Source organism: Zootoca vivipara, chromosome 8 (genome assembly GCF_963506605.1).
Source record: "Zootoca vivipara chromosome 8, rZooViv1.1, whole genome shotgun sequence".
Lineage (NCBI taxonomy): Eukaryota > Metazoa > Chordata > Lepidosauria > Squamata > Lacertidae > Zootoca > Zootoca vivipara.
In genome coordinates this window covers 14,599,544-14,614,493 of record NC_083283.1, presented here as the reverse complement: position 1 = coordinate 14,614,493, position 14,950 = coordinate 14,599,544, and the positions used below count along the sequence as shown (strand labels likewise).

Below are 14,950 nucleotides of genomic sequence, written 5' to 3'. Positions count from 1 at the left end.
GGTTGCCAGTGGGAGGAAGTTGCTTGTTTTCAGTTCCTGAGCACCACCAAGCACAGTGCAATGGAATGGTGTAGTGGTAAATTCTGAAGTGCAGGATTTCATCATGGCAACCCCTACAGCCACAGCTCCAAGGAAAGTCCATTGTATGATTTCCCCTGGGGAACTGAAACACGTTGGAATTGCAGCTAGAGGAAATGTTTGCAACTCCCTTGCTCCTGTTTAATGTTAGAAATGGAGTGTTCTTATTGACTTTCCAAGAACTTAGGATGAAAAGGACTGGTGTAAAATCTGATTAAAGCCCAGAGAGGCTAAGCTCTGTATTTATAATACTTTGCCAGTAGGAGATTTGGTTTAAAGACTTAGTTTCTATAGATTTCATTGTGTTTCGCCCGAGTTAGAAACAATATTGGTTACACTCAGCTGAGATGGAATGATTATGGATTTTAGCTGTAGCAAACAAAAATAACATCTGTTTTGACTGCATCTGTACTTATACTGAAACTACCATAGCTAAAAAATTAGAAATCTTCCCTTCTCACCTCCCCCCATCCTGTTTCCAAATTGCAAGCTAACTTTGAAATAACAACAGCTGCCTGCCTTTCACTCCGTTGTCTGTTTACTGCAATCTTTATAGAGTCTGCTCAGTTTGCAAGTAAATACCATGGATCCGTTGGCAAGTTTCCTCTGCTCTCCAAGGACCAAGCCATTCTTTGTGACTTATATGTCAGCATTGTCAATACAGTTTCAATTAACACTAATTGGCATTCTGCTGTAGCCTGGCAAGAGCTGAATGAGATATTTGGCTGACGATTGAGTGTAGGATAAAATACCTTTGTGCTTCATTGGTTGTCTTTATAAACTGCTGTCACAGTTTATAATAGAACTCGACTACCCTTATTGCTGAATAAGCACAAAGAATAATGACATGCAGTTTCCTTCTCTAGTTAATTTACTGTCATAGAAAAGGGCCTGGACTGTCATCTTTAGTTCAAATCCTAGCATTGAGGCAAGAGCTTTCGTATCTAAATCCCTGTCTGAATAATAATAAATGTTTTGTGTTTCCAGAACACTTTTGAGTGTGTAAAGCATTTCATGTGCATTACTTTGTAATTACCTTTACAACAACCCTTGCAGTACTATTATCCCAGTTTTGCAGGTATAGTAGGTGAGACCATAGCTGCCAAGTTATCCCTTTTTTAAAGGGATTTTCCCTTATGCTGAATAGGCTTCCTTGCGAGAAAAGGGAAAACTTGGCAGCTGTGGGTGAGACTGAGGGGACAGACATCTGTGGAGTTGATGGCAGAGACAAAGTTCCAACCAGAATTCTAGGTCAGTGGTTCCCAACAGGTGGTCCGGGGACCCCCAGGGGTCCGCGAGCTATGCCAGAGGGGTCCTCAAGATCCTATTAGAATAAAAAAATATATTAAATATATTTCGTATGATAACAGATTTTTTGTTTTGGCCGCTTCCTGCATGAGCAGAGTCTAGCGCAAAACTAGAATTAGATAGAGGCAGTAGTTCTGCTGTATGCCGCAAGGACTACAAGAAACTTGGAGATAAGGCAATGAAAAAGATCCTTCCATTTGCAACCACATATCGGTGTGAGCAAGCATTTTCTTCCATGTGTTTCATAAAAAACAAATATAGGAATCGGCTCGACATGCGGTCGGATTTCAGAGTGAAAGTTTCAAGTTTGGAACCTAATATTTCAGAAATAATGGACTCAAAGGACAGATTTAACTCATCTCATTAAGAACTGAAAATTAAAACTAACTGTATACTGATGGAGTACTCTGTTGTAACTGTAAAAAACGTATAAATATAAAATATAAAAAGACTCTTAATTTGGCTCTCACTTTTTAATTTTAGTATTAGGAATTAATGGGGGTCCTTGTCACAATAGCGGCTCGATGAGGGGTCCTCGAGAAAATTTTGTTGGGAACCCCTGTTCTAGGTTAACCACTATGTTACACCAGCTGCCTCTCTAACCAGAACATTCTGTTTCCTCTTGAACTTCTGGCAATGCTCTGTGCCTTAAGTTGGTCCTGGTCTTTCCCAATTTGGTAAACTTGAGATGTATGCATAGCATGTACTTAAAGACTTCATGCAGAGCTTGGCTGCAGGAATTGTTGGAAGGAAACATGCAATGGTCTTAGGGACTCTGGATTTGTGTAGGGTTTCACGCCTTAGCCTTTTCTTCTCCCAAATATCTCCTTCAAGGCAGCAGAGGTTTAGGACCAGAGTTTCCCTTCTCCCAGGTTGATGAGCCCCACCTACTCCTCACTTCCCTCTGCAGCCCATGCAGAAACTTCCTTCTTGACCATTGGACCCACTATTGGTCTTGTCCACTCAATGCGCTAGAGCCTTTCTTTGCATGCAGGGGAAGTCTCTAACTCACGGAAGGTTTGAGACCCATTGGCTGCCCTCACCTGGTTTAGCTGGCCCATCAAAGCCATTCATAGAATCATAGAGCTGGAAGAGACCACAAGGGACACCCAGTCCAACCCCCTGCCAAGCAGGAAACACCATCAAAGCATTCTTGACATATGCCTGTCAAGCCTCTGCTTAAAGACCTCCAAAGAAGGAGACTCCACCACACTCCTTGGTAGCAAATTCCACTGCCGAACAGCTCTTACTGTCAGGAAGTTCTTCCTGATGTTTAGGTGGAATCTTTTCTCTTGTACAGTAGTTTGAATCCGTTGCTCCGTGTCCGCTTCTCTGGAGCAGCAGAAAACAACCTTTCTCCCTCCTCTATATGACATCCTTTTATATATTTGAACATGGCCCTTAACCTTCTCTTCTCTTCTCCAGGCTAAACATACCCAGCTCCCTAAGCCGTTTCTCATAAGGCATCGTTTCCAGGCCTTTGACCATTTTGGTTGCCCTCTTCTGGGCACGTTCCAGCTTGTCAGTATCCTTCTTGAACTGTGGTGCCCAGAACTGGACACAGTTCTCCAGGTGAGGTGTAGCTGCTGTCTCATGCTGACAGCTGCATATAACCCCACCCTGAGATTTATATCTTGGTGTGACCCTAGACTGTTATAGAATGTTGCATGAGCTTTTTAGAAATATAGACTAGCTAAAGATCTGTCACCTTCATTGAGGCTGGGTAGCAGTGCCCCTTCCCCTAATATTTCAGCTACCTTCAGAAGGGAGAGGAGTGGTACAGGCCCTCTCTCTCCCATGGTGGAATGGATGGCAAAAGTAAAAGCATCTATAGACACAGTTGCAATTGGGACAAACTGTTCCTTGCCTTTAGAGATCAAACTGTCCTCTGTCATAGAATTGGAAGGTTCCTCAAAAGTAATCTATTATAACTTCCTGCCTCTACAGGAAGTTCGGCAAACGCCGGCTCCCTCGGCCTGAAAGTGAGATGAGCACCACAACCCCATAGCCTTTGGCTGGACTTAACTATCCAGGGATCCTTTACCTTTACTACCAAAGCATAGATGATAGATGGCTATTCACTCTCTACTTAAAATAATCAAACAAAGAATAGTCCACCACCTTCCAAGGTGGTCCATTCCGTTGCTGAACCACTCATATCTTCAGAAAGCTCTTCCTAATGTTTCGTCTAGATCCCTTTTCTTGTAATTTGAACCCATTGGTTTAAGTCCAACTCCCTGGAACAACCAAAATTCTCCTTTCTTGAGCCCAGTAAAACATGATGAAATGTTAGGAGAGTGGGATATAATATTGGGAATTGGCTTGGATAGAAAGATAGATGAACACCAGTAACTGAACGTCTGGGTTTTTAATGTCAGGGTAGATGTTTTGAATTGTTGCTACCATTAAAGCACATTTACAGATGCCAGATTAGCTCTGAAGACCAAAAAGCCTTTGGAAGGAATGCGGGGAAAGTTCTCTGCAATATCTTAGGTTTTGTCTTGCGGTATTAATTCTCCCTCCTTCATGGATCACTGTCTTGTCATGGCGAAGGGGCTTGAATAACTCAGAGAAGCTATGAGCTATGCCGTGCAAACAACAATTCTCGAAGCTACCAACAATTGTGTCACAGCACTGCTCTGACTGTGTTTAGCTTGGGACAGCAGTCACAAAATTAAAAGATTCCTGCTTCTTGGGAGAAAAGCAATGACAAACCTAGAGAGTAACTTAAAAAGCAGGGACATCACCTTGCCAACAAAGGTCTGTACAGTTAAAGCTATGGTTTTCCCAGTAGTGATGTATGGAAGTGAGAGCTGGACCATAAAGAAGGTTATATTATATAAAGCAGTGTTTCTCAACCAGTGTGCCTCCAGATGTTTTGGGACTACAACTCCCATCATTCCTGACCACTGGTCTTGCTAGCTAGGGATGATGGGAGTTGTAGTCCCAAAACATCTGGAGGCACACTGGTTGAGAAACACTGATATAAAGAAGGTGCTGGAGGAGACTCTTGAGAGTCCTATGGACTACAAGAAGATCAAACCTATCCATTCTGAAGGAAATCAGCCCTGAGTGCTCACTGGAAGGACAGATCGTGAAGCTGAGGCTCCAATACTTTGGCCACCTCATGAGAAGAGAAGAATCCTTGGAAAAGACCCTGATGTTGGGAAAGATTGAGGGCACTAGGAGAAGGGGACGACAGAGGATGAGATGGTTGGACAGTGTTCTCGAAACTACGAACATGAGTCTAACCAAACTGCGGGAGGCAGTGGAAGACAGGAGTGCCTGGTGTGCTCTGGTCCATAGGGTCACGAAGAGTCAGACACGACTAAATGACTAAACAACAACAACATTTATTCTCCACTGGGGGGGGGGGAATAGGAAGGGAAGCCCTTCTGCTATTGTACTTAGTGGGGCAGTGTGTGACACACCTGGGTTATGCAGAGATGAAAAGTGCACATTTAACATGAATATCAGGTCATGAATCTCTAAGAAATATGGGCAGGGCAGAAAAACACCTCTTCCAGGATTTTGCATATGCAAAAGAAATTAGTATTTTATTTTATTTTTAAAAAAGAATTGGTCACTATCCTAAAGCATTTATAGAAGATTCATGCACCAAATGTTCAAAAGATGAGGAGTTAATGGTTTGGAAATCTGTGGTGTTTTCCATAATGACAGTGATTTCTTCACAATCTTTTTCATTCAGTTCTTGGAAGATTCTTGGAACTGAATGTAGGAAAATAAAGTGGACTTTGTTCAGATATTTTCTTTGTGAGCTGGGCCAAGCTTGAAAATAATGTAGTTGGCGAAAGTGGATATTCAGTGTACGTGGTGGGTGGGGGGAATCAGACTTAGGAGACAGCTAGCCTTATGTTCTCTACCACTGAGTTTGGTTTTCACTTACAGTGCTAAAGCTCTGTTTCTCACCCCACAGTTATCACTGCATATATTTAAAACCATGAGATCACCTGCTTTCTGCATAATGAAGTCAGACACCATCCATGGTGTAATTAGAATCTAGGAACCAGGAAATGAATTGCTACGAAATGTAACGTCCTCTGCAATTTTAATTTTAAAACTATTCAGCTTAATGAAGGCCTGGGGGGAATTGGAAAGCACACCTGGTGTGACAAGCCAATAAAGTTGCCAGTGAAATAAACCAGAAAGCTGAAATAAAGCAGGCTGAGATGGAGTGACTGTAGCTTATTGGAATCTCTTTAATAACAATAATTGCAAGCGGCAGTTGAAGAAGCGAATGACAGGGAGCGCAGCAATTTGTCTTTTTGTCAGCACTTGGAATAATGAAATCTTGGCAGCTCCAATCTTTGTCTTCCTTAACTTCCATACCATCTCAATTGTCCAAGAAGATAGCTTTAGATGTGCTGTTACCCCCATTGCTAGTTCAGCCAGTGCGGGGTTGGGGTATCAGCATCACAATCCACATGGAAGCATGCCGTACATAAATGCCACACTGCATGTGACCTGCTTTTTTTCTCTCTTCTAGTGTCATGCTACATAAAAAATTGAGGTTATAGGAAGTTGCCGTGTGGTCATGCTCTTAGGGGCAGCTTTAGACTTTATGAATCAGTTTCATGGAAGGAGATGCCATGTGGTTAATCATGAAAAATCTACACCTAGACTGGACTGCATGATTCCACTGTTCCAATAATGCTCCAGCTTTAAGAACCATGTTAGTATATGTCCTTATAGTTGGGTAACTTTTTTTGGTATCTAGTCCCCACCCTCCATAGTCTGAAGGGTGCTTCAGACAACCAGTAGTGACCCATCAGTTTGAGTCTGAGAGCATGTGAATGGCCTAATCATCTGTAGTATTGGAGCTGTAGAGTAGTGAAGGATGGGAGCTGTCTTCCACGAAGAAGACATGAGTTTGCATGAATTCATTGCTCTGATGGCACAAGCTATGATTTGCATAAGTGAAATGGTGGCTAACCAATGTCCGGCCAGTACAGTACTTGGCTTATTCCACTTTTCTAAGCAGGACAGAAACACTTGAATTCTAATCTTTTATGTCAGCATCAGAAATTTGAGGAAACATCAGACCATCTTAAACGAATCACTAAAAAAAAATTTAACACAAGAAGGAGTTGCAGTTTACCATGTTGACTATCTCCTTCAAGCAGTGTTGTTTAGAGTTAAACAACACCTTTATTCTTAAGATTTGATTTGATAGCTCTTCTACGCTTGCAAGTCACCACTCAATGTTTGAGTCATCAAGCAAAGAGCATGTGTGAGCATAGCCATAGAGTCTTTTTAAAATGGAGTGGTGTGACGGAATGGTAGGCGATGTTTCTACATTCAATTCAGTAACTTCATAAGAATGAAAATATACTCTGGATAATGATTCACTGTGAAAGTACCAAAAAGGTAGTATTCAAAATTATATATTTAATGTTGATGTTATAGTTGATGTCCAAAATTTGGTGAATTGTGGATGTTCAGGATACATTATAGAATTACTATGTGGTAAGGTACATTCTTATGAACATTTTTTAGTCATTACCTTTGATTTCTATCTGCTTTTCATGCTTTTGTTTATGAAATGTTTTATTTTGCATAGCATTTTGCAATATTGTTTACAAAACATCTATTTGAAAAATCAACATCACACACAGATGTCCCCCCAAAATACAGATGTGAATGCTGACAGTAACCTAAATGTGACTCTCAGTGTTCATTTACCCAATGAGAAGTGAGGAACAGGTATCTTTAGACACAAAATTCATCTAGGGTGGTTAGCATTCACATGAGTCTCAATATTCAGCAGTTTAGGACATCCCTTGCAGTAGAAATGAACCCCACTCTGTATTCTTTCTTCAAGTCCATCATTTGCTCATAGGCAAATGTCCAACACATTTATCTCCATTATTAATTGCAATGCTTTCAGGAAATGGAAGTTTATCCTTCCTGTTGCCTAAGGTATTCGGGGACTGCAGCTTTTATGAACTAGTGGTTCTGGACAATTACTGCTGCAATAATAATGTAGATGCATTTTTTATACTGCAGCTATTTCTGGGCACGGAGTTGAGCCTGGCATTCTTTTTCAACAGCAAAGCATGTTGTGTAAAATTTTGCAAAAGGTAAAGAGATCATTGCTGCCCAGGGCAACTTGGAGAGGAAGGACGGGGTATAAATTCAGTCCGTCTTGGCACCAAACATATTCTCAAACCTGGCATAGACCTTTCCAGAAGTTATAACAGCAGGTAGGAAACACAGCTGATTGTAAGTAGCTCTTGCTGCCTTAAGGGGAAGGAGTGAGAATGAACTGATGTTTCTGTTGAGAGAGTGCATGTTGAAAATGTAATATAGCAAAACCTGTCCTGACTTATCAAGCCTGATCTAAATAATAAACACCAGGTTTTGTGGTCCTGTTAGCGCAGAGACATACTCTTGAGTGTGTACAGGAGCAGAGACTGGTGTATTACCTAGGAGTCCCAGGAGCCAGACATTCAGAGCATCATGCAGAATGGGAAGTCCAAAACTCAGGTTGGCTGGGCCAAGCTCAAAAGGAAAGCATCTGTCTAAATGGAGTGGGAGATAGGAAGGTGGTGAGTTAGATAGTTTTCACTAACACTTATCTGGAAATATTTATAGGCACCTCAGTACATAGAGACTCAATCTGTTCTCTGGGGGATGGAGCCATGGGCGTACCCAGGATCAAAACTAGGGGGGGGCAAGGGGAGGGGCCAAGGCACGGAAGGGGAGGGGCCACAAAGTGGACGGGAACAGCGAACTCGCGCTCCGCTGGGCTGTGCCCCTCCCTAGCAGCAGGGCTGGTGGGCGGAGGCGGAGCCCAGCCCAGCGGAGCGCGAGTTCAGCGTTCCTGCCCGCCGCGCCGCGCTCTCTGGTTCCCCGCTGCGCTTGGCCTTGCCAGAGGGCGCGACGGGGAGCTGGAGGGAGGGCGCAGCGCGGCGGGCAGGAACGGCGAACTCGCGCTCCGCCGGGCTGTGCCCCTCCCTAGCAGCAGGGCTGGTGGGCAGAGGCGGAGCCCAGCCCAGCGCGAGTTCGGCGTTCCCGCCCACCGCGCCGCGCTCCCTGGTTCCCCGCCGCGCTTGGCCTTGCCTGAGGGCGCGCCGGGGAGCTGGAGGGAGGGTGCGGCGCGGTGCGGCGGGAATGGCGAACTCGCGCTCCGCCGGGCTGTGCTCCGCCTCTGCCCACCAGCCCTGCTTCTAGAGTAGGGCAGCTGCCCTAACTTGCCGCATGGTGGGTACGCCCTTGGATGGAGCCCACTTTGTAGCCTGAAGACAAACAATAATAATCTTTCCTCTGTTCATTCTATATGGCCTCCAATGGTCGACAAAGGCATTAGTATGCAAACCAAAAAACACCCAGTTCAAGTCTTGGCTCCTCTTGATAGATCCATAACAGGTTTTTTTTAAAAAAAATCCCCACTCCAAATGGGTAAGTTCTAATATAAGGCTTGGAAGACTCTACAGAGAGCAATGAAATTAGAATCTGTGGCCTCTCCTGTTTATTAAGCATTCATCCTTTCCTTGCACAAAGCTTACATGGGGGTTATATTATATCTGGTCTTCACTGAGCATCCATTCTGATTTCTTTGTGTGGCACCTGTACAATAATAAGTGTTTCTCTTGCGTTCATCCTGATCTGCTTGCGTCTTCCCATTTTTGCCAATAACCTCTCCACCCCACTTCAAGTAGCTTATTGAAAGCATTGTTCCTTTATTCCCGACACATTCTGCGTTCTCTATCCCACTAAAAACGCCTTTCCACTTCTCTCTCCCTCTCACCTTCTTTCCTTCCCAGTGTGCAACAAACACCATTTTATAGACAGCAATCTGCTGTTCCAGTTCCGAATGAATTTCCGCCGGAGGAGGAGATTGATGGAGCTGCTCGCTGAGAAGTCCCGCTTGATGCCGGAGAGTCATGACAGTCCTTTTTGTCTACGAAAGCAGAACCATGACAATAAAAGGCACACCAGTTTCCTCTCAGGTATTTGAGTCCCGAGGCAGAAAGAAGGTATTAATAGGAAAAAATAGTAGCTTATCCATTTGTATAGTATTTTCAACCAAGATTCAACAAGATTCACTGCAGCTCACTCACAGAACTTGGAATGTGTGACATAAAAGTGCCCCTGAGCATTTGCAGACTGCTTTGAGGGGAGTGAAGAGTATGCATTAAATGCTATTTGAAGATGAAATGTTAAAGTGATAGAGTTCTAGAGAGGAGAACTCTATCACTTTAATCTATGCAAATCATTCCCACCTTGGATTATCTGTGTGCTAGGTCATCTATCCCTGAGGAAATTGTTCAGCTGTTCCATTTTTTCCCCTAAAAGTTGGGTTTTCTGTGCCCTGGAAAAAACCCAGAAGCTGAAAAGGGGAAGTATGGGAGGAGAAGGTTTCGATCATTACAGGCAGATGCCCTGTAAACAATCTAGTACAAGGCGGCAGCTTCCCATATTGAAGTTGATCCTCTTTTGTGCTATTTATGAAAGCATAAATCTTTTCTTAATTTAGAAGAGAAAGCAGAAGAAAAACGTTAGTAATGTGAGCGAGCATTCTGGCCAGTTTAGGTTTTATATTGTGCAACTGACGCATTTCACAATCCTATACATACCTAGCCAAAAGTACCGGTAAGTCCTATTGGGTTCATACGGCATTGCAGCCTGGAGCAAAAAAAAAAAAACCCAAACCACTTGTGTATGGAAGTACACTAAATCTTTCTAAGATGTAGCTGTTCATGAATGGGCAACACAAGTTTTAGAAATTTAGGTGACCACCAGATATAAAATCAGAGCAGTGGCATTTCTGATATAACAATATACAGGTGAAATGGCCATCCCAAAAAAAAACCCCACCCAAAAGGCTTTGCATATTTGTTTTGAAAAGCGCCATTGTACTAAATGAGCAGTTCGTCATCAAAGTGATGGAACTATTGAAGGTGACAAGATGCACTAGAAGAGGCATCCCCAAACTCAGCCCTCCAGATGTTTTGGGACTACAACTCCCATCATCCCTAGCTAACAGGACCATTGGTCAGGGATTATGGGAATTGTAGTCCCAAAACATCTGGAGGGCCGAGTTTGGGGATACCTGCACTAGAAACTTCTGAAGTTATGAATGGTGGTAAAAAGAATTGTAAGAGAGAGAGAAATTAATTTATGTCCTCCTGCCTATTTCCCTTCCTCCTCCTCCTCTGCATGGGAAAGTGAGCCCCACCAAAGAGATAAAGATTGTCTCAGCAGTGAGACGGAGCAGTATGAGTAGCTGTGGCAGCAGTGGGTACTTCAGCAGCAGCCCAACGCTCAGCGGCAGTCCTCCCGTTCTGTGCAACCCCAAATCTGGTAAGGATCGCTAAGACTTGTTTGCATTGGCGAATGTTGGAGCCAAGTTAGACACGACGCACTTTTTTAGATGCACTTTCGCATTTCACGTGCATGCTTTCAAAACAAAACAAACCAGAAACAGCAACTGCTGATATGATAATTGGAATCACTGTGAAAGCGTCTGGATGACACTAGCTGCTCTTAGCTTTCCTCCCAATGCAAATAGCAGCTTTTGAGGAATGATTTTCTTTGGGACCATAGCAGGGGGAAGAAAGGATTAAACGCTCTGCCATTAGCTTGCTGCAATTGCCTATCCCCAGCAGCCACTATTAGTATTTTTGTAAACTGCATTATAAATGCAGATATGCATTTAAATCCACATATACTTTACCCCCTAGAAGACATCCAGGCAATTTAGCTTTGAGATAGCAGGAGTGTATTTGTTTTTAATGAAGGGGCATGTCTTTGCAAAACCAAATACCCTTTCAAAGCACATTATTTCCCTCAAAAGAATTCTGGGCACCATTGTTTCTTATGGGTTGCTGGCAACTGTAACACTCTGAGGGGTAAACTACAGTGCCCAGAATTCTTTGAGGGAAATAACGTGCTTTGAATGTGCTTTAAAGGTGGTTGTTGTTCAGTCGTTTAGTCGTGTCCGACTCTTCGTGACCCCATGAACCAGAGCACGCCAGAGCAGGTACAATGTGTATATGGCGTAACCAATTTACATTTAAGGAGGGGAGGACTAAGAGTTTGCATGTTCCCTCATCTTAATAAATAAATAAATTTTAATGTACATTGAAAACTAAGGAAAGGCTAGATCTGAGTTCTAATAGGCTATGTTTGAATATACGGGAGTTTAACATGTGAGAGTGTTCGTCTTCTAAGGTTAATCTGAATTGGTCTAGTCTAGCAACAGACCTCTCCAAAGCTGTCCAAGTTTTCCTGGACTCTGATTCCTAATTCTTAAGCTTTTCTGTGCATGAGTCAGGTTTTAATCAACGGCGTATACTTTTATTCCATTTTTATTCCAAGTTTTAAAAAGCTTTGGTTTGATTGTTGTTGCGCTTTGTAGAATTTCCTCCCCTTTCCTCCAAATTACCTGTTATGTAAACTGCTCAGAGATTTCTTTTTATATTAAGCGGTTTCTAAATTTTATACGTAAATAAATCAGGCCAGTTCTCTTTAAAAAAAGGGGGGTTGGAATATTTGTGTATTCCTTAGACCTAATACAGTGGTACCTCTACTTACGAATTTAATGCATTCCGAACGCACATTCGTAAGTCGAAAAAAATTGTAAGTTGAAGCAACCCTATCTAAAAATTCGTAAGTAGAAAAAATCCTATCTAAAACGCATCCAAGATGGCGGACGGAGCTCCGTTCGTAAGTAGAAACATTCTTAAGTAGAGTTATTCGTAAGTAGAGGTATCACTGTATAGCCAGAATTCAGTAGCCGGCTAAAAGTAAACGCGGAAGGGAATTGTGCACCTTGTCAGCTTAGGCATATGACACCAGCTGCTCGACCGAGCACTTTCACACCCCCACCCCCTAAATCGGCTGATAATCTAAGTTTTTTGACCCGCTTAGCAACAGTTTATAGATCAATCTGTCATTCTTCTACATTATGCAGAGAGAACAATGACAGCAGTGGCCGGCATGTGAAGACATTTACTTTATTCAAGCTGTTAATGAATCAGGTTGGCCCAGGAAAGGGGATAGCAATGATGTGATCATGCTGTTTGCTAAGATGAATTAGGAATACTTCAGCCATTGGTTCATTTTCAGCAAGCCCCTCTATGATAAGATGAAAACCGTCAGCTTCCGAGCTTGTTTTCTTTCTAAGTCATTTCCTGTGCCTCTAGAAAGATGAAACATCCCCCCTTTGTGCTCTTCCGACTGACATTAAAAGGTGGATGAGGGCGGTAAAGAAATATGCATTTTCCTGTCCACACTGTTATCTGCTTCAAAGGGAGAGCTGAATGTCAGAGGGAATTCTCATGCTCTCCTTTCTCACTTCAGTCTTCCCTTCGGTTATGTATAAATATACTCGGCGTGTTCTGAAGATGATTTCAGTAGCTCTGCAAAGGCATTAACCTGTGAAGAGGGCTCCAACTCAAGTGAGCAGGGATAGAATTGTGTACAAGACGGAGCAGGAGTATCTTCGGCAACTATAGGACAGCGCTTGTGTTGCCACTCATGATTAATGGTGCAATTCCCTCTCCTTTCCCCCTCGTCGCAGTTCTATTTAAAATTTATTTATCTGCGTTCTTTAGAATCAGGGCACTTCCTGGCTGCACAGTTAAGTGTGGGAGTGAACATGCCGGCCTCTGAAAAGTGAGCAAAAATCAGAAACTGTATACCTGTCAGCGATGCTCTGCTGTTTTATATCTTGTGGTGGGGAAGTGCACCTAAAAGGAACACAAAAGCACGTATTATTTATTTAGCAGTAGGCAGTCGTTCCTTTATTGCTCACTACTATCCACCCTTGTGCCAAGAAACAAGGGTGCAGCATTCATTTTAGATCCAAAGATTAGATTGCAAGTGATGAATTGAGGGAAAACAACTTTGCGCAAATAGATAGATAGGTAAGAGAGCTGAAAATAACGCCAACAGATTTTGCATCTGACAACCCATGTGCCCCTTTGGTTCCAAATAGTACATGGGTAGACGAGTCTAAAAAGCCCAGGACACAAAACGCCACAGCCCTCTAGCAGCTGAGGAGGCTCATTTACCAGAAATAATGTACAGTGGTAGCTCGGGTTAAGAACTTACCGTATATACTCAAGTATAAGCCGACTTTTCCAGCACATTTTTTATGCTGAAAAAAGGCCCCCTCGGCTTATACTCGAATGAGGTGGGCGGCGGTGGCAAAGGGAAGAGCGGCCCGGAAGGAGCCCTTTCTCACCACTGGTCTGCCCCCCGCCGACCGCCTCTCGCAAGGGCAGGCACAGGAGCTGCAGTTGGGAGAGGTGCTGCACTGCGCTGTGCCTCTCCCAACCGTGGCTCCTATGCCTGCTCTTGCAAGCGGCAGAGGCGGCGGCGGACAACTGGCCCAAAAGGAGCCCTTTTGGGCTGCTCCTTACTCCTCCTCTGCCTTTGCCGCTGTCGGTGGCAGAGGAGGAACAAGCAGCCTGAAAGCAGCCCTTTCAGGCTGCTCCTTCCTCCTGCGCCGGTTTGTGGTGTGGTGAACCGGTTTATACTCCAGTCAATAAGTTTTCCCAGTTTTTTGGGGTAAAATTATGTGCCTCGGCATATATTCGGGTCGACTTATACTCGAGTATACAGTATACGGTAATTCGTTCTGGAGGTCCATTCTTAACCTGAAAGTGTTCTTAACCTGAGGTACCACTTTAGCTAATGGGGCCTCCCGCTGCCGCGCGATTTCTGTTCTCATCATGAAGCAAAGTTTTTAACTATTTCTGGGTTAGCAGAGTCTATAACCTGAAGCGTCTGTAACCCGAGGTACCACTGTATTTAGCATTAACTCTGGAAGTGTGTGCTTGATTCTGACCAAACTAAGCCTCTCTGATGTATATTGTGCTCTAGGAGACTGAACCCCAAAGGGAGCATTGGTTGGTGTGTTTTTCCAGCTCTCCTACCCCACCAATATTGCAACAATAGTCTTTTTTTCATTTCAGCAGTAGTTTGCTACTATTGTAGTGTTCCGGTGCTAATCAGAAGATTGGTTTTTGTTTTGTTTTTAATGTGGAAGCAACATAGGAGAATCACAGCTGGATGGCAATGTTGTTGACAATGTGAGGAAGGGAGACATGGCGGTTCCAGACTAAGCAATCCTGGCTCTTGTGAAAGTCTTTATTTAACATCCTCCTTGTGTATTTGCAGTACTGAAGAGACCAGTGACTCCTGATGAACTTCTGATGCCTGGGGCACCATATGCCAGGAGAACCTTCACAGTATGTCTCCAATTAGCTCAACTATCTTCTGTTGTGTAGCGCACTTCATGACATTTTGATCCATTATTCAGACATAATAACGGATGCAAAATAGATAAAGGAATATTTTCATTCGCATTTTGGTACATTTTTGAGCCGAGGGCTTTTGTCACAAAATCTGAAGGATTCTGAAAACAGCATTCCTATTAGTCCAGGAAATGTGAACCAGGCCAGCTTTCTTAAAATTGTGCTTGATTTCCTTAAAATCCCCGAGTGACCCTAGAATCCGGTGAATCACGGTGGATTCAGAAGAATGTGCATGTGTTGTTTTGGCTTGCTCTCAAAACGGTGACAAAGAGAAT

The 14,950-nt window shown here is 43.4% G+C and overlaps 1 protein-coding gene across 4 annotated transcripts in view; it reads left to right on the top strand.

Annotated features, from left to right (window-relative positions):
- DEPTOR (DEP domain containing MTOR interacting protein) overlaps positions 1-14,950 on the top strand; it is a 53,450-nt gene that overhangs the window by 26,147 nt on the left and 12,353 nt on the right. For 3 of the 4 annotated variants that reach the window (XM_035124824.2, XM_035124825.2, XM_035124823.2), the window contains exons 6-8: positions 9,174-9,359; positions 10,579-10,713; positions 14,539-14,609. In XM_035124824.2, the coding sequence (XP_034980715.1) occupies positions 9,174-9,359; positions 10,579-10,713; positions 14,539-14,609 (392 nt within the window). The remainder of the gene's footprint in view (positions 1-9,173; positions 9,360-10,578; positions 10,714-14,538; positions 14,610-14,950) is intronic. The other variant, XM_035124826.2, reaches the window with a different exon arrangement.